The sequence below is a fragment of the Lepidochelys kempii genome, chromosome 10 (assembly GCF_965140265.1).
Source record: "Lepidochelys kempii isolate rLepKem1 chromosome 10, rLepKem1.hap2, whole genome shotgun sequence".
In the NCBI taxonomy this organism is placed as follows: Eukaryota; Metazoa; Chordata; order Testudines; family Cheloniidae; genus Lepidochelys; species Lepidochelys kempii.
The window spans coordinates 82562942-82586461 of NC_133265.1; the positions used below are offsets into that span (position 1 = coordinate 82562942).

The 23520-nt window shown below is 44.8% G+C and overlaps 1 protein-coding gene across 12 annotated transcripts in view; it reads right to left on the reverse strand.

Annotated features, from left to right (window-relative positions):
- The window catches only part of TLE3 (TLE family member 3, transcriptional corepressor), a 47170-nt gene that overhangs the window by 22141 nt on the left and 1509 nt on the right, over positions 1-23520 (reverse strand). For 5 of the 12 annotated variants that reach the window (XM_073304510.1, XM_073304512.1, XM_073304505.1 and 2 more), the window contains exons 3-6: positions 22977-23040; positions 21774-21818; positions 6939-7001; positions 6301-6375 (exon numbers count right to left, since the gene is read on the reverse strand). In XM_073304510.1, coding sequence (XP_073160611.1) covers positions 6301-6375; positions 6939-7001; positions 21774-21818; positions 22977-23040 — 247 coding nt within the window. Of the gene's footprint in view, positions 1-6270; positions 6376-6938; positions 7002-21773; positions 21819-22976; positions 23041-23520 lie in introns of all 12 variants that reach the window. The other 7 variants (XM_073304509.1, XM_073304501.1, XM_073304506.1 and 4 more) reach the window with 2 other exon arrangements.

Genomic DNA, 23520 nt, shown 5'->3' on the forward strand with positions numbered 1-23520 from the left:
TTCTCCCCCTCGCCCCACCTGTCTGAGGAAGTGCCCTTCCTGCCCCTGTCCCCTTGGTCATTTCCCATAAAGAAGATCTGTTTTAAGGCATATCCAAAACTAGTGACCTGCCAATGTGTGCAGCTTAGCTCGCCTAGGCCACTGCGTGGCATTAGCATGGAGTGGAGGCTAGGACTGATGGACAGACATGTCCTTCAACAGCTGCAAGAGGCCCAGAGCTCAGTGGAAATGGTGAAGCCCAGAGGTGATGCAGAGTGAAGGGGCAGGGTGCGGGCCAGGGGAAGCATGACTGTGCCAGTGTGCCTGATGGGGTTCTCCACAGAAAGCTTTCGGTTTCTAGCACTCTCAGCAGGGCACATTTCACAAAGGGGGAAATCCCCACACGGGGCTGCGATTTGAAAGCTGGCACTATTTATTGCTTCAGAGTGAACTGCACATTTGAAGCATGGCCTATTCCAGAAACGTCACTTCTCAGCCATGCAAGAGGCCAACCTATTCCTTCAAAAGCAGTTTCACTCCCAAAGCTCGCGCCTCCCTCCGCGCTTTGGTAGTGGGGAGGGGAGGCGAAAGGGTGTGGGGATTTCAGGTGGCTTGATCCTACATCCACTGAAGCCAATGGAAATACTCTCCACTGACTTCAGTGGCATCAGTCTTAAAGGGGACAGGCCTGAACCTATGCTGCAAGAGCCACGAAGCTACACACCTGCATTTTATAGCCCATGGCCCCGTCTGTTGCTGGCACCACAGAATTGTCGACAAGAGGACTCCGTGGTCTGTGCATAACGCACGAGGACCATGCTGTGCAAACAGGAAAGAAACTTCCCACTCTGCCTCTCAGGAGAGAAAAGCAAGCAGCAGTTTATGAGGTGGCTGCAACCATTCACGCTGCCCATGACGTTAGCCAAAACTCACTCATCGCAATGTGACCCAAAGACCAGCCACCTTCGGAATCACCACCTGTGGAAACAGGAGGGATGTGGTCCGTCACCGAGCACAGCTTCCTGCCTCTGCAGCATGGCTCCCGGCTGGGCATTCCCCAGGGTTTGGTCCCATTGAGTCGGAGATGTGCTGAGCGATGGCACCCCCACCACTTCCTTCGGCAGATTATCCCACTAACTAGCAGTTCTTAGCATCATCCTATTATCCTTAGCTACACCCTCTTGAATCATTCCTCTGCTTGCAGAAATCCACTCCCTTTGATTCCTGCAGGCCGTCAGGCCGGCCCCCTCGCAGCCACACTGGGTATATTTAACTTCCTTGTTTTGATTTACGAGGGACTGACAGACAAAGATGAACCATAATTGGCTACCGAAATCAATGAAGCTCTCTAAACCCAAACCTTCATTTGCCCTCCATTCCCCACAAACCCATCTCCTCTTGAGCCAGGCCAACATGGCCTGTTTGTGGCGAGTATTGGGGGTTAGGGGGTTATCTTTAAGCACTCACCTCTAAAGAATGAGGTAAGTGAATCCGTAGGCACCAACTTCCTCTCTAGCCGGGGGGGGGGAGGGAGGGGAAGATGCTCGACTCCCCACCCCAGACCCCACTCCCAGTCTACCCCTTCTCCCAAGGCCGCACCCCAGCCCTGCCTCTACCCACCCCCTCCCCGGAGCATGCCCATCCCTGCTCTGCCTCCTGCATGCCAGGGAACAGCTTATCTGCAGTGGGTGGGAGGCGCTGGGCGGGGTGGGGAGAAGTTGATCAGTGGGGCTGCCAGTGTGGTGGGGAGGGGGAGGTACTGGGGAGAGGAGGAGCTTGGCGGCTGGTGGGTGCTAAGCACGTACTAATTTGTTTTCCGTAGGTGCTCCAAAGCTGGAGCCTTGGAGGTTTTGGATAGCATCCATCTCTGTAGTATCTAGGCACTTCGTGAGATGAAATTTTCTTGTATTATTTATAAGACTCAACTTCCTTTCAGAGAGAGAGAGATTAAGCCCAACACAGCCCACTACTGACAAAAGAGGGGAAAACATTTCTAATGAGCTCTCCATCTGACCGTGTTTTGTTTCTCTGTTATACTAGCAAGGGGTTTTCTTCTCTTTTCTTTTTTTAAAGACTTGCTGATAAACGTAGTATACAAGAGAATAAAATGTGGGGGTTTTCCTCCTGTTTTATTTGAAATTGTCCCCAAAGCTTTTCTGCTTTGGGGAAAAAAAAATGACTTTTTAAAAAATGCTCTTGAAAGTAAGTTTGAAGAGAGTTAAGTCCCTGCCCACATGGCTGGCGTGAGCCTGGAGAGAGAGGCCATGTTAAAGTCTACCTCCTAGCACAGCAGCAAGGAGTATCCGAGTGTGCACGCTGAGGTTAGCCATTCCGTGGCCCTACCCAAGCTTTGAAATTAGTACCTTAGGTGCGAGTGGAGAGTGCTGGGCAGGAGAGATCACACCTTCGCCTTCAGCGACAGCACAGCCCCGCTGGTGTGCATTAGCAGGGCTGCGGTTGAGATGGTGACACCCCACTAGTGGGACCGTGGCTTTCGCTACACCGTGAAGTCTGCACCGGTGCAGCTTGGTACCCCAGCCAGGGAGGTTAAAAAAGAATGGCTGGAATGACTGTCACTGCAGTGAGGTGGGCATTGGAAAGAAGCCCTTCAGAATTAAATCTCTGATGGAAAGTGTGATCGAGAGATAGGTCTTCCAAACCCAGTGGTAAAGACAGCAGAGAGTAATGAGGAAGGTAAAGCCAGAGGCCTCTCTTGCATACTGGGCCTTTGGAGAGGGCGAAGAGACGCCTTCGGGAAAAGCTACTGATTTTATCCCTGGTGACTATTAACACCTAGGCTGAAAACTTCCAAAAGCAGAAGTTTGGAATTTAGCATGGCTGTTGGAGCTCCTACTTCTCTCCCTTACATCCTAACCCCCCACAAAAAGGAATTGCTGGAGATGCACAGACACAAAGATGTTTTCCTTCCGGGGTCTTAACAAATATGGTTAAGATATGAGGAGGTGACAATTTACAAGGGAGGCTGGCAAGGAGTATCTTGTATGTAGCTGTTTTTAATTGGATTATGTACATCATACTTCATGCCTTTGTTAACCGATTTAATGGTTCACCACTTGAGTTCACCACTTGCGTTACATTTAGTGAAGTAGTCTAATCATTTCCAGAGCTAGAACCAAATCGAGGGCTCAATTTCACAGAAGCCTGGAGCAGGAGAACTGTAAGACAATGGCCTAGACGCATAAAATTAACAGTTCTTGACCTCAAAGGGGGGCGGGGAGGGAAGAAGAGGTTTTAATGATCTGCTGCATTTTCATACTTGTCAATTTTGTCTGCAGCATCTGAACTAAAAGGCGGATTCCTTCACTAGCTTATAAAGATACGTTCCTGGTGTTTATAAAGAAAGTCCTACTTGCATACTATAACAAACCTGTTTCCCCATAAAAAATTTCCTTAAAGTGTCATTGTCAAGTTTAGCAGGCATCAAATTCGAGATCTCCTCCACCTTTCCCGCTTCTGTTGACACAGCCCATGTCACTGTCTAGGTATGGGGTTTTATGTACATGCACACATCCTTTCCCCCAAAAGTCAGCACAAGCAACCATGCCCCACACAAACAACCCAACAGCAATAAGCAGGGGGTGTGCACACAATGGAGAGACAGGAAGTTCGCCGAAGATCCCATCTCTCAGCTTCATGTGTCTGAAGGAACTCTGAGGCTGCAAATGACACTAGCTGGCTCCTTTCAACGGCTGAGCAGTTCAAGAACCTTGTCCCAGGGAATCAAGAGCAGGGACTTCTCCAGGGAAGGGCTGGCTCTGCCGCACTGGGCAGTGCCCCATGTTACAAAGGCCAGGGTGCTCTGTTCAGACAGCCTTTCACGCTCGGACTGCCGATTGCCCTACAGAACCACCCAAGTCCTCCAAGTGTCATGGTCAGCGCCCCCAGAGAGGCATGCTCTTGTTCCTTCCAAAGAAGCAGTATTGCTCTGTGGCTCGCTGTTTATGGGCATGAAAAAGCAGCGGGAATTACACAACCAGTCTGCCCCTCAGAGGTTGGGGTGATCCCCTCCCCCCTCTGCAATGCCTAGTGAACCAGAGGTCAACACCAAGCAGATCTGCCACATTGCAGCGCATATCCGCTAAGCCATCGGGGGTGGGCCACGCACTGCATTAATGCCGAACCCTCTCTCCTCTCGCACGATCAAAGCTCATGGTGATCTCTTGCTGTCTTTCTGACAGCAGCCACTTTTGGGTTCCTTCCTTGACAAGATAAAAACGCTTGACTGGATTAGCTTTTATCCTTTGCAAGTGTGCAGTCAAGCATGGCCCCCCGAGCGAACGCACTGAGCGCCTGCCCATAATTCCTGCCTTGTGAAAATGTGTCAGGCAAAACGATTAAATGGCTGCCTGCTTAACGATGGGACGACAGTTGCATTCACTCTGATCTGAGGAAGCAATTACCTTGGAAATGGGGGTCACAGGCTCCACTCATTTACCTTAATTGAATTCCAATATCTGCCTCAAGCTGTCTTGACCTGCTGTGTAGCCTCCTAAATACTACTTAAAAGAAGCTAATCAAAGAAACGTCTCCATTTTCACACTTACACTATTGAGCCCCGGGATCACCCTGCTCCCCAGCCAAAGAGAGGAGCAAGAGCGCACAACTCCAGCGTGGTGGCACCAGAAATGCCAAGAACGGGAAATCAGCAGCAAGGCTGACGACACAGCAGGATCATCTCTTTAAAAGTCATCTTAAAACCCTAGTTTAAGAGGGGCTGTCATGAGGAAAGTTTGCAAACGATGTGGCAAATTGCCTGCATTGCTCTGTGCCATCGGAGGCCAAAGCACAAACACCCACTGCAAATCATTAAACACACTTGAGAACTAGACACCCATGCCAAACAAACAAGACACATTCTTGAGTCTATCAAAGCGTTTCCATGTGTCCCTGCACATGTAATTCAAACTTGGCTTCCACAAGAACGTGTTAAAAGGCAACGTCAAGGAGTCCGAGCCAAAGCTTTGATCTACCTTAGAGGTTATTGGGGCCAAATACCCAGTTCAAACCATCAATCCAGACTCGGTTTTGAGAGCCACCGTTTTCATGGGGCACAACAATTATTGAGAGTCCCACGTTGACAACAGTTCATAAGATGACAATGATGAGGCTATTACCAGGGAAGAGGAGCCACGTTTGCCTCTGCTCCGATAAGAACAATGGAAAGAACCAAGTGCTGGCACAATGGACATGACAAAGTAGTTCGGGGGAAGTTTCTTTTAGCTTAAGAGCTAAATGAAAAATTACTTTAACGCATTAGAGTTTATTCTTTGAAAATCAGACTTCTAACTGACCCCATGGTTCTAGCTCCGACAGACAAAAGGGCTTGGTCTGCAGATGGGAGCGGAATAGTAGTACTCAATTACTGCACATTCTGTTGGGATTTTGAGTAAATACCTGTAGTACATCAAATGTAAGACCTATTTTGAGGACCGATCAAGCAGAACAATTGGCAAAGGTAATTCTATCACTGCTAGAAACAATTAAAACCATTGCAGTGTTCAACTTTTGGGATCTTAGTGATAAACACCCGGAACATTTACATGAGTAACTTAATGCGTGGAACACCAAGTCAATCGTATTTATGGCACATTTCACAAAAACAATACAACAGAGACATCTGATCTCAGGTGGCCAGAAGAAGGGCTAACACATCCAGACCAATTAAAAGAATAACAACCAATCAAGAACAGCCCCAAATCTCAGAAAGGTTTAGCTAGTTTCCCATATTGGGCTTAAATACAGATTTTTTTTACAAAAATTTTGCATTTTGATTGATCTCAGTGATTTGATCTGTAGCAGCATCATCATCACCAGCTGCTAAAAGGAGAAATCAGTCCCTTTCCCCATGGCTGATGAGGCTTTAAAAGAAGAGTAAAAAGTAAAGCGCTAAGAAAAGGTGTTTTCATCACACTGGCAGCACCTCATGCTGTTTAAACCCACCTCTAAAATCAGTTAGAGCACTTAGAGGCTAATGAGGACACTCATATTTGCACTGCAGGAATGCTCAAAGACCTCATTCAGGATCAGGGCCTCACTGCGCGCTGGGCTACAGGGACCTGGTCCCAGCCCTGAATCAGTTTTCTGATTCCAAGACTACTCGATCAAACTGGGAATTTCAATTAGTAAAGTGCAGCCCTCTGGAAGCGACTAAGGTTCAGAGAAACGTTCCTGATTGTCAGTATCTTTGCAAGCTGCCATTCTTCAAAGCCAACTAAGTGCAGGATTGTCTCTGGTCATGGTAAATGATAGGAATAAAAGGGGTATACACACGGTGAGAGGCAGATTTGGAAGTCCACGTACCCCGATGATAGCATTCAGCTCTGTCATTGTCACTTGCTTGGCACGGTCAACAGCCTGGGCAACCTGCTGTTGGTGCTAAGAGAACAAAATTTCAAAGGCACATTAGAATAAGGAATGTTTCCAAGTAAAGAAAGATCAAAGAAAGCCTGGATACCCAAGTCAAGGGGCAAAGGCCTCAGCAACCTACCATCACTTTGCTTGGGGAGTTTGCTCATGAAAATGAGGAGCTAGGGATTAGCTTCAGCTCCCTCCTCTACTGGGAGTTGCACTGGCCCAGAAAGCTTTGAGCAGCACGCAACAGAGCTGGGCACTATGCAAGTTTCCTTTTACCACTCTGATAACTCACATGCATTGTCTGTCGTGCCTGCACCCATGGCCTCTGTTAAACAGAGGCGGACAGTCTTCCCACATTGTGATTGTGCATATTGCAAAACTGACTGTTAAGCCAGTCCGAAACCTTTTTCATTGTGCCACGAGTCCGAATTTGAACCTGAGTCTAAAGACTTGTAGCACGAGCAGGATGCGTCTAGCACAACCTCCCCTTGGCCCAACATGACTTTCCAAATTGTTCTCATCACTATCAGCACTATGTGAATGGAAGACGGTCATACGGTAACAATTCACATCCATTCCCTTACCTCTTGTGACAGAAAAGGCATGATTTGAGCTAGAATTGTGTTCAATCTTTTAGCAATCTCGGTCTAAAACAAAAGAAAAGAAAAAGAAAAGACCGCATTTAGTTTAGTCTAAAATCACCTTGTGGTGGACATGTCAGAAATATTAATGCATTAAGAAAGACAGACAGACTTTTCTTGGAATAAAGATAAAAAACAAACAAAAACCCCCAAACCAACCATCCCCCCCCCTTCCCCCTTCCTTCCATTGATCATGTCACATAATAAGGAGCTAATTTTAAAGAGGCATCAAGAGCACACAAATATACCTTCTCTAAATCCTTCATGCCAGGTTCATGGAGGAAATAACTGTTTTATTGATCTGGCAAATTTTGAATTCCTTTTCCTGACAAAAGCTAAATGATGCAAAACAAGATTGGGATAAACTGAACCAGTTTCACGTCTGTCTGTATTTTTTACCATGATGGTCTCAAGAAAAAAATAATCTAAATGGTTAAAATATTGATGTTATCCAAATCAGCAAGGGAGCATGTGAAAAAATGTATTAGCCTAATGTGTCAGTTTCATATCAATCTCCCTGCAGCTGTTGCAAGGACACTGTGGTTACTCTAGCAGATCACTTAAGCCAAAGCAACATCCACAGGTTTATGGAACCCAGTCACACAGACACTTAAATAAGCTAGACTGTAAAGCAGCACAAAGACCAGCTTGGTTTTATTCACACTTTAGCAATTAATCCTCATCCCAGCATGGAGTTGTGATCCTTGTCCATTTTTCTAGGCATCTAACAGAACATCTAATCACCATAGCATTTCTCAACTCATAAATCGACGTTCTCCACTCATCAGTTCACTTTAGGTTATTACTTTATTTGAAAGGGAACTTTAAAAGATCACCGTGGCGTTCAGATAGCTTATATACAATTCCAAAGTGGAGGTGGCTTTGAGCTATGCTGATTAACATAATTCTGAAGCTTTATCTAAACATTTCTGCTGTTTTTGAAGAAATTTGCTTACGACAGTTCATTTCTTTCAAATGTAAAATGAATTCTGCAGTCTCAGCTCAGATCTCCGTGTGACAGCTTGTTGAGATCATACTGCATTCACGCTACTTATTTCCAAGAGTTAAGGGCTTTCTTTCAGAAAGAAAAGCTTCACATACAAGCCCTGTGCAGGTGGTTAGTCCCTGGCGAATCTTAGGCAGTGCTGTGAACAACCAACATCTTACTCTGATCTCGACTTTCCTCTGCAATTTTTTTTTAAGTCATTCTAGTTAATTCTGCAGCACTTACATTACATTCAAGAACTTTAACCCAAACCCATTTGCACCCGTCAGCTGACCACATAACTCAGAAGTTTAATAAATGTTCTCCACTGTCAAATTGTGGTTTTTGCAACATCTCTGTTGAGTAAAATGTTTTAGGATAAGTGAAAACCTAGATTTCATATGAGTCAGCAGTTCATATTTTAAACTTAAATATTATAGAACTGACTCTTCACTGAGATCCCTATACACCACTCTGCCATTGAAAGAAGAACTTAAAGGGAGAGTTAATGTAACACATCCATATGTGGCAGTGTAAGGGGCCTTAAGCACTGGGTCTTAGAACAGCTGAAAAGTAGGCCATAGACTCAGTTTAAGACACAGATAACAGACTTTTAGCTCTCCAGAAAGGAGAAATCCTAGCTATAGGGCAGTTCAACACCAAGCAAAGGAGTTCTGGAAAAGAAAGTAAACCAAATGTTGCATTAGCTTTCTGCAGTTATGTGCCTATTCCAAGCAAAGCTACGCTTAGGGCCCTGGTGTGTGGGGGAAACGATAGACTATTTAACTACCACCAGACCTTGTGTGATCATAAGGCGGCACGGAAGAGATGCCAAACCCCTATATCGAAATAGTTGCAGCGTCACATTGAAGATGTTTCAAGAAAGTGGGTTTTGCCACAACACCTCCAATCCAGGGGAAAAAGCTACAGGTAAAATTTTCAAAAAGGTCTAACTTCCATTTTCAACAGCGACTCAGACCCTTGGGATCCTCGCTCTTAGTGAAAAACCAATGGGACTTGGTCCTTTTTGAAAACTGTACTCAGGAGCAACTTTCCAGTCATAGGGATTTGTGAAGTGCCAGTCAAGCGCTCACATGCTAAGAGAAGGAGAACAGTATAAATGCCAAGACAGAGGATCCCCCAAGTATTTAGGCACTGAAAACACATCGGCATCAGACCCGCCCATCAGGCACGTGGCCTGTTCTGAAACAGCGGGGAAGAGCCAGTGCTCTGCCCCAGCCACAGCGAAGCCCTGAGGAAGCGTCATGGTCTCCTTTCCCTGGTCCACCCACCGCTGAAGGCCTCCACTTGAAGGCACCATCCTTTCTGTTGACTGGATGGGATTCCATTCACAGGAGGGGCATGGACATGAGACAGCTTTCCCTGCTCCGGCTGCCTACCCCTGCAGCAAGCCCAGCTCCTGCTGACCAAGAAAGCTTACAGTAATGCAAATGGCTGTCAGTCAGTCACCTATTATACGATTGCATCACTATGCCAAAACACATTAGCATTCAAATCTAAAGGGGGCATGAGAGGTCTCCAAACAACTGCTCTTTTTAAGATTGGTTTCAGAGTAACAGCCGTGTTAGTCTGTATTCGCAAAAAGAAAAGGAGGACTTGTGGCACCTTAGAGACTAACCAATTTATTTGAGCATGAGCTTTCGTGAGCTACAGCTCACTTCATCGGATGCATGCCGTGGAAACTGCAGCAGACTTTATTTATACACAGAGAATATGAAACAATACCTCCTCCCACCCCACTGTCCTGCTGGTAATAGCTTATCTAAAGTGATCATCAGGTGGGCCATTTCCAGCACAAATCCAGGTTCTCTCACCCTCCTCCCCCCCCCCCCCCCCCCAAATTCACTCTCCTGCTGGTGATAGCCCATCCAAAGTGACAACTCTTTACACAATGTGCATGATAATCAAGTTGGGCCATTTCCTGCACAAATCCAGGTTCTCTCACCCCCCTCCCAAAAACCACACACACAGACTCACTATCCTGCTGGTAATAGCTCATCCAAAGTGATCACTCTCCCTACAATGTGCATGATAATCAAGGTGGGCCATTTCCAGCACAAATCCAGGTTCTCACATCCCCCCCCCAGAGGGGGGGGGGCAAGCCCTGTGTTCCAAGGGTTAATATCAGCAGCCTTGCCCATTAAGACAGCTGTTAAAACAGCTTTTGATCCAACTTAAACACAGCCTGACCATCAGGAAGAATTCAAGAAATACTGCTTCAACAATACTGCAGGTCGAAAGTACACACTGGAACACGATCAAACATTTAAAAATTCCTTTTGATAATTCAGAGCCGCTTGTTATCAATAAAACAGAAATGATTAATTAGGTCAACTTGCATCTCCCCCTCCCCACCACCCTCTCCTCAGGAAGCTGCTCCGTTAGCAACAAGATGGCCAGAAAATACCTCCACTGTTAGACAGCAATATGAAGGCAAACAGGCATGTTCTAGACTCGCTGGACCTTTCCCCCAGGTTTTCCAGAAAACTCACCATCTCCCCTGAAACTGCACAGACTCAGCTCATGTACCTTCCATCTAGCGAAGGCTTTTCTAGAGCACTCAGCCACCTGGTATCTAAGCACTTAAAATAGCAGTTTAAGAAGATAAAAACTGTTGAGAGTGGATCAGGCCAATAGTCCATCTAGCCCCAGCATCTGGTCTCCAACAGTGCCCAGTACCAGAGCTTCTGGAGGAGTACATGGAACAGGGCAATTTTGGAGAGAAGCACCAGTTTTCCCCTTCCGGCTCCTGACAGTCATCCCAAGCATGGGGTTACATCCCTGACCATCTTGGCTAACAGCCATTGATGGACCTAGCCTCCAGGAACTTATCTAGCTCTTTTTAACCCAGTTATACTTTGTGCCATCATAACATCCCAAGGCAATGAGTTCCACAGGTTAGTTGTGCACTGTGTGCGTACGTACTTCCTTTTGTTTGTATTAAACTTGCTGCCTATTAATTGCATCGGGTGACCCCTGGTTCTTGTATTGTGGGAAAGGGTAAATAACTTCTCTCTTCACTTTCTCCACACCATTTATGATTTTATAGCCCTCTATCATATCGCCCCTTAATCGTCTCTTTTCTAAACTGACCAGCCCGTGTCTTTTTAGTCTCTCCTCCTGTGGAAGCTGTCCCACACCCTTGCTCATTTGTTGCCCTTCTCTGAACCTTTTCCAATTTCACTATATCCTTTTTATGATTGGGCAAGCAGAAATGGACACAGTATTCAAGGTGTGGGTGCACTCTAGATTTATTTAGAGACATTATGATATTTTCTGTCTTATTTTCTACCCCTTTCCTAATAGTTCCTAACACTTTATTAGCCTTTTTGATCGCTGCTGTGCACTGGGCTGAAGTTTTCAGAGAACTACCCAGGATGAAACCAAGAGTTTTGTCTTGAGTGGTAACAGCTACTTTAGACCCCCATCATTATATATGTATAGTTGGGATGATGTTTTCCAACGTGCATTACTTTGCACTTAACGCTGAATTTCATCTGCCATATTCTTGCCCAGACACCCAGTTTTGTGAGATCCCTTTGTAAGTCTTCGCAATCAGCTTTGGACTTAACTATCTTGAGTAATTTTGTATCATCTGCAAACTTCGCCATTTCACTGTTCATTCCCTTTTCCAGATCATTAAGGAATATGTTGAACAGCACGTGTCCCAGTAGTCTTTACTTCTTTCCATTGTGAAAACTGACCATTTATTCTCACCCTTTGTTTCCTATCCTTTACCCAGTCCATGACAGGACCTTCCCTCTTATCCCATGACTGCTTATTTTGCTTAAGAGCCTTTTGTGAGGGACCTTGTCAAAGGCTTTCTGAAAATCTAAGTACACTAGATCCCCTGGATCACCCTTGTCCACATGCTTGTTGGCATCCTCAAAGACTTCTAATAGATTGGTGATTAGAGTTTATAGCTTCGCAACAACATTAAAGGGGCATATATTTGAATTCTGGGCTCCCTCATTTTTTATGTACTTTGCACACAGATATTTCAGTTTAACAACTTCCAAAATATTTACTTAGGAAAAAAACAACAACCCACACGCACAAAGTAGTTGGGCAACAATTTTACAGATGAAGGTGATGGTTTGCAGGAGTCATTGGGACAGGCTATTGTTAGTTATGTTGCTGCACCCAGAGTGAGCAAAATCAGTGAAGATTATTACAGCAGGCAGATGTTTAGAGAGATTCGTATCATTTTAACACAGGTCCCTCTTTCCTTTCCAAAGAGCCAGGAAGTAACTATATGCCCCATGACAGCTGGTGAGATTGTCTCAAGGAAAAGTTCTTACGAACCATTGTCCTCCCCCCGCCCAGTGACAGTAGCACTGCAAATAATTTTACTAACCCTGTTCTCCTCCCCCCCCACATTCAAAAAAGCCAACCTTTGTTTGGCATCACCATTGTATACTTCCAAAGCCACAGTGACATTTCTGAAAAGCTTCAGAGTAGCAGCCGTGTTAGTCTGTATCCACAAAAAGAAAAGGAGTACTTCTGGCACCTTAGGGACTAACAAATAAATTTATTAGTCTCTATGGTGCCACAAGTACTCCTTTTCTTATTTCTGAAAAGCCTCACTGATCAGATTGCACCATATGCTTTTACTAGCTCTTTCAGAGGTCTTCACTGCTCCTTGGCTCTTTGTTTTGAATCAGAAACCTCTTGAAGTGAATACATTCTGAAACCTGTACATACAAGTACATTACCAATGGCTTGACAACACATTGTCTAGCAGTCAGCCCACTGAATTTTCCAACATTGTCATACCTCAAAGAGGTTCTGTAAGCACCGGTGATTTCAGTTGACTAATCTGAAATCACTTTGCACCTTTCACCCAAAGATTCCACAGCACTCTGCAAACATTAAGCCTCACAACACCCCTGCAATGGGGTGGGGGTAGGAATGGGATGATTATGGCCAGTTTACAGAAGGTAAAGGAAGTCTCAGAAGTGTCAGCAATTAGCCCAAAGCAACAAATTTATCCAAAGGCAGAGCTAAAACTAGAACTCAGAAGTCTTGGGTCTCCATCCACTCTCCTCTAATCAACAGATAACTAAACTGCCCCATCTTCCCTAGCTGTGGGTTATCTTTGTTCTTGTTACAAAAGCGATGCCACGACACGGTACATACGGTACAACCTCAGAGTTATGACGACCTCGGGAATAGAGGTTGCTCATAACTGTAAAATGTTCGGAATTCTGAACAAAAAGTTCTTTCAAAAGTTTACAACTGAACATTGACTTAATGCAGCTTCGAAACTTTACTATGCAGAAGAAAAATGCTGCTTTCCCCTTTTATTATTAGTTTATGTTTAACCCACCACTGTACTATATTTACATTTTTTTTTTTTTTTTGGTCTCCACTACTGCCTGATTGCATACTCCCGGTTCCAAAGGAGGTGTGTGGTTGAGTGGTCAGTTTGTAACTCTGGTGTTCGTAAGGCTGAGGGGCTACTGTATGCGGTGTATAGCGCAGGAGGGGGAAGAGTGAAATCAACAACTGACATTTTACGTTCTTCTGGGCAGCCTCTCCATTGCCCTGCTTTGCACTCCGCGGAGTTCAATCAGAAAGGGAGCGAATGTTTTACTTTGCGTCGGTCGTGCTGCGGATAACAACTGTGGGGCCTTGCAGCAAGGTTTCCGCTTAGATCACAAATTGCTGTGTGATAGGTAAGCCTCTTTAAAGACCCTTTTTGCATTGGCTTATTGATCAAATTATACATAAACTACAATTCCATTAAATATTTACGCCTTCGAATGAAACCTATTGAACTCTTCCTGCAATGAGCACTAAATGTATTGCTCTTTTCGGTGTGATTACTTCTCGGGGGCAGGTTCAGTTTTGTTTTTCCTGGCTCTAACAAATCCTATAAGCACAGGGTCCTCATTTGACATGGACCCAATTGTTCACTGCAGCCAGGAAGAGACACCCCTCTGGTCATAAGCTTGTACTGTTACTGCAAGGTCATCTCTGTGCAAAATAAAGAACCCTTCACAGTTTCACTCAATTCTCAAAGAGGGCATTGTATAAGGAAAAAAGAAGGGGACACTTGCTTTTACTCAGAGCTACTTCAGAACTTGGCTTTGTTTTGTTTTTGCTTTTACCAGTACTTTAAAAATCAAGTTTTGCTTAAACTTCCAGCAAGGATTTGGGAACCAAACTTAGGTTCTGTTTTTTAAAAAAGGACACTTTCCTTGTGGAATTTAGAAAGGAAAACAAAGAAAACCAGTATCTGTAGAAACGTTATGTTTACGACTGCTAGGTTTCCTGTTAACATAAGATTCCATAATCTTTAAATATTTGTTCACTTTAATTTTGCAGTTCCCAAGCACATTAAAAGCTGTTTGTCCCCGTTAAGGTTGAATCGGGCTCTAAAGGGGATCACTGGCTGGCCTAGAACAGGGGAAGGTTTCATGCATTACACCTTCCCAGTATCACTACCCATTCATCAACGCCCCTCCAAAGCAACGGAGCCCTCCCCCGAGTGCCACCGGGCAATTCCTGCCAAGAAAAATCTCAATTCATCTCCGTTAGATTGCCATGGCAACCTCAACAACCTAATCCCCGCAGAACATTATGCAAATTGTGCCTTTGCTTGACCGCAACAGGCTGTAAAACCATATTACCCATGCCAAGGCAAGTCATTATGCTGAGTTTTCGGGCTGCCAATCTGATCAGCTCCACAAATTAACACTGGATAAAAAGGGACCTGGATTTTTGCAGAGCAGGTGGGTGTGGTTGGAGGACAGTGTGGGAGGAAAGAGAGACAGACATGTCAGCTGCTAAAGAGTCTTGAGTCACAGCAAGTCTAAGACACTTTGTCAGGGCAGCTCTCCCCGGCTTCCACGCCTGACTGCAGCTTCATGGCCTTCCATACAGCCCTTTTGTTAGAAATGGTTGGGGGTGGGTAACTAGTGTGCCACCAAAGTTAGCAGGACTCACAGAGAAAGAGAGGGTCTTGATTTTCAACCCACAGTAGTACTTGCCTGGAGCCACATGAGCTTGGACTGTGGTCTCACTAGCGAAGACAGGCTCTGGAGGGTCTGATCTGATCTTGGTTGGGAGACCTCAGACAGTGCAGCCGAAGTGGCGTGGGTTGTGCAGTTTCCAGGAGAGGTATCAGTCAAGGACCTGACCACATGTGGTTGTTCCAAAGCCCACTGCATTTTCCATTCAGACCAGATCCTAGTTTGGGTAGTTAAACTCTGTCCAAAAAAAATAAATAAAAAAAAAAAATAAAAAGCCACCTTCCTCTGCAGTCTTGACTGGCGCGGTTATTCTTCTTTTCTGAGAACACCAGCTCAGCACTGCGGAGCAACAGCTGCGTTTCAGCCACAGATGAGCGATCACTACGTGTGCAGGGCCAAAGTCGCTGCTGGGGTAAACAAGCACAGCCCCACTGCGGCTTTGGCCAGTGGCAAGTCTGAGCCACGCTCCAAAGCACTTTGCTTTGCCAGTGTAGGAGAGACAGACGACTGGAGGGGGGGGCGGAGAGGGGGAGGCACGGTCAGATGCTTGTGCTACAGCCATCTTCTGCAACCCTGCAGCCAGGGCTACGGTGAAGCAAGTAATTGGCTGCTTTTACACGGTGCCCAGTTACAAAAAGGACCAGGGCAATGCAAAGGTGAGTTTAAGCCTCACCCCGGGAACTGGCACACAGATTCACGGCAACCACACGGAACTCCATCCAGCTGACCATGAATTGCATCCTCCACGAGCCCGCAGCAGGGGGAGGTAGGCCACCGGCACGGCTACCTCGGAGATGAGTTTTTCAGTGTGCAATCCAGACTCCAGGTTCACCGCAAATCATTGCTGCCCTTGCACAGAAAGGCTGGGGCCCAGGATCTACTCTGTCCCCTTCCAGGGCCAGAAGCTCGAGGGAGGGGGCACCACGCTGCCCAGAAGCGACCTGTTGCTTCTGAAGAGGGAAGGAAAAGCTGAAGCAGATACACTGTTCCCAAGAGAGGAGGAGAGCAGGCCCTGAGCCACTACGTCCTTCACAGCACCGTCCTTCACAGCACCGAGGCTGGGCTCCTTCCTCTCCAGCAGCAGCGTCCCATCTGACTTGAGGGAGATGCCGCAGAATGGAAGGGCTGGGAGCGTGGGTGGGAGAGGAAGGGGGAAACGTGTATATGGATGTTCACATGGGGCTGTACTGTAGAATGCCAGAGACAAATCCAAACAGCTTGTTAAAAAAAGGCAAGGAGACAGGCAAGTCTTGAATCTCAATGAATTCTCCCCAGCCCTTCCAGGAACGTGACCAGCTACACAAGTCCCGTCTCTGGCTTGAGGTTCTAGTCAGGGCGGAGGTTGCTGGAGCCACGAAGAAAGGAGAGAGAACATTTGCACAAGTTATAAATCCTGTCCCATCAAGAACACACAGCTGGCCGCGTGATCGGTATGCTTTAGCCTCAGGGGCGGTTACAGTCACCCGCTCTGAAAATGGGCTAAACAGCTGTTCCAGCTGGGCTACCAGAACCCACAACACTCTAGGACACAGAGAGGCCACAACTGGAGCACAGACAATGAAGTCGGAGGGCTCTCATGCAAACAATATGGAGAGAGCAGGATCGGCTGTTACTGCATTAAGGGACTAACCCTGCACCGTAGTGATTTCTCTTGGTTTCAGACACACCCGTCTATTGCTCCATCTTCAGAAATGGACATGGCAGAGTGAAGTTTAAAATACACAAATCACCTTTTATCATACGAAACACGTGGAATTGGATTTGAAACACTGAAGGTCTCCCATAAACCGACTTAACACCCAAACTAAAAAAACTCAAAAGCCATTTGGTTTCTAACTCGGCCAGTTCTGCCGAAGTCCTGTACTCACTGATCCACTCTGCATTACACAGCAAGTTCAAGGCAGAGCAACCGTCTCAACCTGGAATCTCATTGCTTGTGTCAGTGTCATTGTTCTGCACCCAGTGCAATGAGAGGATTAAACAAACAGGGTAACCTTTTAGACTGTATTGATGCCGGCACAGACATTGCAATACTCCACAGCCCAGGACATCATTTGTCCGCAGCCAGTTCCTTTCCCCAAACCTTGTCTTCACTTTAGTGCAGGTGAAGCTCCATTTCTAATGGTCTAACCTTGCACTGGCTTGACCACCCACAGATACCCACTTGAAATCTTGGAGCACAGCCTGCGTCAGTACAGAGAACGTCGGAGCACCCCCCCCCCCGATACACCTTCAAAGCCAGCTACGGCTACAACCCAAGCAATTCCAGTGCAATTAGTACCCCTGGCATAGAAACAGTCACAGCACCAAGTCAATTAGCCTCAGAATATTCTGTAAGAATATAGCAGGTTAGCAACACGCAGCCAGTGAAGGCACCCAAGCCAGACTGTTCCAACATCACAGCGGACTCCCCTCCAGAACAGACACGACATCACTTTGCATCTTACAGCAAAAACTGACTGGAAAGGAATAGGATTTAGGATACTATAAATACTGGATCAAATTCATCCTTGGGGTGAGTATGTCTGCTGATGTCAGGGGAGTTGCCCTGGGGAGGAGCACGCCACGTAGAATTTTGATCCCCACATGGATCAGGTCCCTAACTGAATTCAATGGGGCTGGGGGGGCGCGACGTCATCATATGTACAACTGAGGGCAGAATTCAGTCCACTTTATTTCACCAGTCACAATTTAAAGAAGGCTTTGCCAAAATACTGGCTTTTTCCATAGCAGATTTCAGCCTGGTGTTTAAACCCTGTAAACTCCACGGATTACTAGGGTAGTCTCTTGCGATATGCTCTGCTGGCCACACTGTAACGTGGAACCAACGCTATTCAGTGACTAAGAAAAAACGGAGACAAAAAGATGTCCACAGGAAAAAAAGTCTTCCTAAATGATCTTTCAAACTCCCGTCTAAACTTGGAAGTTCTCCGGTTTAAGTGAAGCCACGTTTTCACCTTTGTTGAAAGGAAAGGTCTAGGTTAAGAAACATTCTCAACTACCCATAGCAGACAATTCAGATTGGTCTGATTTTATATCATTTGCTAGTCAGTAATCAGGGGTTTTTGTTACTATCTGTGCCCTCCCACCCCATGAAACCTTAATCAAAAAGGGAGGGGTGAATAAATAATGCCAGTGAAGCACTAGAAGCATTTGTTGAAACCAGGATATTGTCTCTTTAAGCACATGAAAATAAGGTCCTTAAGCAGTGTGGTTCTCACTCTGGTACACAATTATGGGTACTTTCAGCTGTCTAGCACTATTTCAAGTGCTCTCTCCAAACAGGCTGTCAATGGCATGTTGAAAGCTATTTGCGGCTGCTATCATTATTAGCAAAGTGGAGAGCTTCACTGATGAGAATTAAATTCAGGGAGGGGGTGTGGAGGGGCAAGCTACAATCCACAACAGCAGAAGGCAAACAAGGCTACCTTAGGGAATAAAGTTCAGAACAGGTATCTTTAGATCTGCTGCCAGGATTCCTGACACTAATACCGAAAACAACAGGAGTTAAAGGTGGGAATTAATGAGCCAGCTGTCACTAAGGGTTAAAATAGCTGGAAACTATTTGTTTCTACCTTAAGATGTCAGAAAGTATCATAATAAGCAGGTTTCAGAGTAAGCAGTTATTTGGCTTCTTAAGTGTTTAGCGAGTTATTATCTGGCACGCCTTGCTAACAAGAATGATAAAGTATATCGTGTTCTTGGAATATTCCAGAAGAAGCAGGATTCGCTCATGAAAGTGTCAATATGGTTTAAATGTGTTCCAAGGCCAAAGTCTTAGTTTAACTCTAAAAACAAGAAATGTTTATGTGCTGAGCTCTTAGCCATCAAGACTAGAAACTAGTGGTATTTACCACCAGGCGTTCTGTCTCCCAACACATGATTAGTTGCTTTTCTGGATTATTCAATTAGATTATTTCATCCAAATCTTTCTAGATGATAAAAAGCAAGATTGGACCAATAAAGTGGATGCAATGCAAAATTGACATTGGAAAGAAAAAAACCCTCAGTAAAACTTACCGGGCAGCAACTATATATTTAAATCCTACGCAGGTAAAACTTGTATTTAAGGAGATTGAATTTGGGTAACATAGCACTTACCACAAGAGACTGTGGCAGACACTAGGAGTAATTCCCTGAATCATATGCAATAGAGTGAGTTGTCACTTCATACATAATTCCTTGCATGTAGCCTATGGAGTCATTCATGAAATCACCTTTATTCTTATTTCTCTTTGTGATTTGGTAAAGAGAAAAAACACACACACTTTTAATATTCAATGTAGAAGAGATAATCTGTTATATAAGCCTACAGACAGGCAATCCCCTTTTGCTTAAAGATGAAGTATCCATCAGTGTTTGTCTCAGGCAGATGTAATCACAAGCAGTCAAGTCTGGAGGGCAGGACACTGCATGAATAATTCAAGCACTCCAGTCTACTTGATTGTGTGCAGATAAACACAAGTCAACCGCTAAACAGGTCAGCTGATAAACTTGTTTGTTCAGGACTAGCCACCCTCAGCCAGATGCACCCAGGACCCACACTGCAATTAGTGGTAGGATTTATTTTGTAAAGCCCTTGCAGTCAGGAAGAGTGACAAACCCTTTTAGATTATACTTGCTCTTCTCTCCTGAGTTCTCACGCCCTCCCTCCCTCCCCCTTGTCCTCTTTGCTCATTTCACCCAATTCTGAGATTCAGGAAACAGACTATACGGTCATTTCAGCTGCTAAGGCAAGGATGGTGGCTCTGTTTTTCTGAAGCATCAAGCACACCATTGGTGATCAAACAACAAAAACAGCTTCTCCTCAGAGACCCTGTCCAATTCTAATATAAGGTACTGGACATACAGCCACCCGCGATGATGAAAGCAGCCAAGAAAGGTTCCACTCAGGAACCATTTGACGAATATCCTTATTTAGACCTTTAAAATGGAGGAACACAAGACAGGGAACACCAGATCCACCCAGGCTTCCCTGTTAGGGTTCGCTGTTTTTGAACAGTGCCCCAAGATGTAAACACTTGTACATAACTAACATTGTTGCACTGTAATAACATCAGTATGCAAAATTCCACCAAAGGGAAGAAGGCCTTTCACTCTCTCACAAAAACACAAACTGTAACACAGCTCGCAATGTTATAGAAAATGGCAATCTAGCAACATACCCTAACTCTACCCTACAGCTCTGCCACTAGGCATTTTAAAGAGACTAGCCAGGATGAACACCTCATTCAGTTTGCCAGACTAAATGCTGCGAAAGAAGGTACATTTCATTTTATGTCCCTGCATACGTCACAGATTTCCAAAAAGAGGAAAAGAATTCCAGCACACGTTGTGGAGGTAAAACGTATCCTGTAATAAAAACAGCACGTTTTGTTTTGTTCTACGACCCAAAATGTACTCTCATAAAAACATTCAGGGTCTGTTGTCCTCTTGACAGAGACATAAGACTCCCATTAGCAATGGGATATAACTGCATCAAAAGGTCGCATCACCCAAAGAGATCTACGTAGAAATTCTATCCTTACAGGTCTCTTCGGCTTCATAAAACCAGAAAATGCTACAGGCTCCCCAAAGCACTGCACCACAAAGTCCATCTGAACAGGTCTTTGCATTTCCCCCTACACAGGTCACTATCCAAACACGAGGACACTTAGCTATATTAGCTAATCTACTGCTCCCTCTTTATATGAATGCATATAAAACTATCAAAATAAGTCTGTAAATCACAGTGCATCTTTGCCAGGCAATGATCCTGTCAGAAGGGAAGCAGCAAAAAAAAAAAGTATGGCTAGTCAGCATGGGCAGAAGAAATTTTGCAAGACTAAACCCAATGTAAATTATTTTTGTCACTGTTTAAATAATTCTATATACCTAGCAAGTCTGTATGAACTGAAGGGGAGAAAAGATAAATAAAGCCCGCACCACTGTGTATTTAAATAACATGTATTGAATCTAGTCCACTACCTAGTTACCTTATAGTACCTTGTTATTCAGGAGACTGTCAATACGATTTACATTGCTATTAACAAAAACACTGAGTCAAACTGGTTTGATTCATGAATTGCAAAGATGATGTCACCTTATATCTATCTGAAGTTCTTAGAACTACTTTTAAAACCAATAAGCAGCAGCACCGCAAATAATCAGGTCTAATCTCAATAATAACTTCATTCCTTTAAGTTTTACCATCATGTGCCCAGCCTTTAGGCTCTTTAGCTTTAATCTTATCAAGGTAGCACATCACATTCTGCAACAGTCCTTCATGTTTTCCCTTTAGGCAAATTATACATTAGAGCAGACAAAAGTTGCAAACATTTCTTCACCTTCCAGATGTAGGATGTAAAACATGGCATTGAGCCACACTGCAGTGGCTGCTAAAATCCTACAAGACAATTTGTTCTGAAGTCATACATTCCAGTGCTGTATTAATTAGAAGAATGACCTTAAAGAATGCTGAGTTGCACCAACAATCAAATCTGTATTAATTAGCTGTGTTTTTCATGTTTAATCATATACACAAGATGTGCTAATCCGGGTACACATCTCGGTATGAAAAGTTCACAGCATTACTTTCATCTCTCCTTGTAAACAATTTAAAAAAATCTGAAATCTTCCCTAACATATGCAAAAGTGTTGGACTTCCATCAACTCAGTTTCATATTTACTCATGGTCAACAGCTCCACACAGGTGTAACCCCAACCATTTGACCAGTTAGCTTTTATTTATCAAAACCAGGACTTCATTTTCATGGTTCAGGGAAAGGAGACAGGATATGGAAGAGAATCACTCACCTGTTTGTGCATTTCAATATTCAAACCATATGACATTTCGTAGTACTGGGGGGGAAAAAAAAAAGTATTTTTTCATTGATTTTGCATAAGACCATTATCAGAAAAGCCTCCTGGACAGAACTGTGCTCAAAGCATATTAAACAAGGAAATTTTAAATCATAATAGCCACATGCATGTAGGGTTTAAGAGACACACACGTAACAAGGGGATACTACTTTTCTCGTTCATCTATTCCCTATAAGTTAGTTAGAAGAAACAAGACAGCAGCTTACCCTTCCCCCAGAGCTGTGTGCGACCAGTATGTATAAGTTCGAATAGAAAAGTTAATATACTGCAATTTGGCAAACATCTTGTAATTTTTCCTTTAAAAGTTATTTCTGCCCTGTGTCCTACATGTCTTCTTTTGCAGTCAGGGAATGGGCCTGTACTTCGAAAATGAACGCTGGTCACACTAAATTGATTAGAAATACAAATCAAAAGAATCACCTCACCTACTGCCCCTGTAACGCAACTAGAGTGAAAAGATTTCTGTAGCAACAAAAGAATCCACTTTCCTCAAAGCAACTGGGAGAGATGATGTCGTAACAGGCCTTCTCTGGCCTCAGGCAAAACAAGGAGCAGTCTGACCCCTGTCTCCTAACATCAGAAGTTAGTCCAAACACTCCAGGGTCAGCAAGTTGCAAAATGCGTGCTTACAGGGGGCTGAAGTTTTAACTAGGCAACGATACAAACATGGATTCTTGTGATACAGAGTCAGCAGAACTCCTGCCTCTAAATGCTTCAAAATCCTCTTTGGGAGTGTCAGGGGAAGAGGGTTAACAGGAGACTTGTATTAGGTTTCCAATCTTTTTAAGTCTGCTGTCCTCAGGCACAAGTCAGATATTTGGTAAATATAAAGGGAGGACAAGAGGATCAATGCCTGTCAAAACAGGGCAGGAACACTGATCACCAAAAGTATTGTTTTTCTCCTTAGAGGATGGTTCACAACCCGCCAGGCAGATAACACTGAAGGGACAGCTGTAATGTTTAGAGATAGGAACCATCCGGCCCCAAGCAAGGCACAGAATAAAGACAACTTGTTCTGAATGGGCAATACTCATTTTAAGGGTCCCGCATCACCACCATCCCCTGGCCCATTTCACTGCTCCATCATCAGCGAATGCCATGTGCAGTCGGATACAAAATCTGATTAAAGTCTCTTACCATAACATAATGGCGCTGCATTTCTGTCTTTTCGTTAGCAAGCTTATCATATTCCACTTTAAGACTAAGAGGATAAAACAGAATAAATATATGTTTAAGAACCCGCAGTGATGAAGTGACAAGTCAAGTGGGGGCGGGGGGGGGCGGGGAAAAAGAGACACCATCTTGAGTAACACTTCTTAGAAGCACATCACCCCAGATCAGTAGATTTTTGTTTGTTTGTTTTTGTAATAGCCCCTTAGTACTGCCAGGTTTCTGCTCAATGGCAGGCTAGCAGACGTCTTGCAAGCTAGAAAGATGGGAAATTTCAGCAGAACAAGAGGGTAATTTTTTTTTTCTGGGGGATTCCTCGTGGCAAAACAGGAACCTTGCTGGGGGTGGGGGGTGTTTCTTAGAATGGATCAAAGGGGGGAGGGGACCCTAGTGACAAACAAAGGTTCCATCCAGCAGGGATTTGGAGGGGTTACTAGAGCTTTTCCGATAAGCCCAGGAGGCAGAGGGTTAAAAACTGGGGCAGTTCCGAAATGACAAACAGGGAGGAACA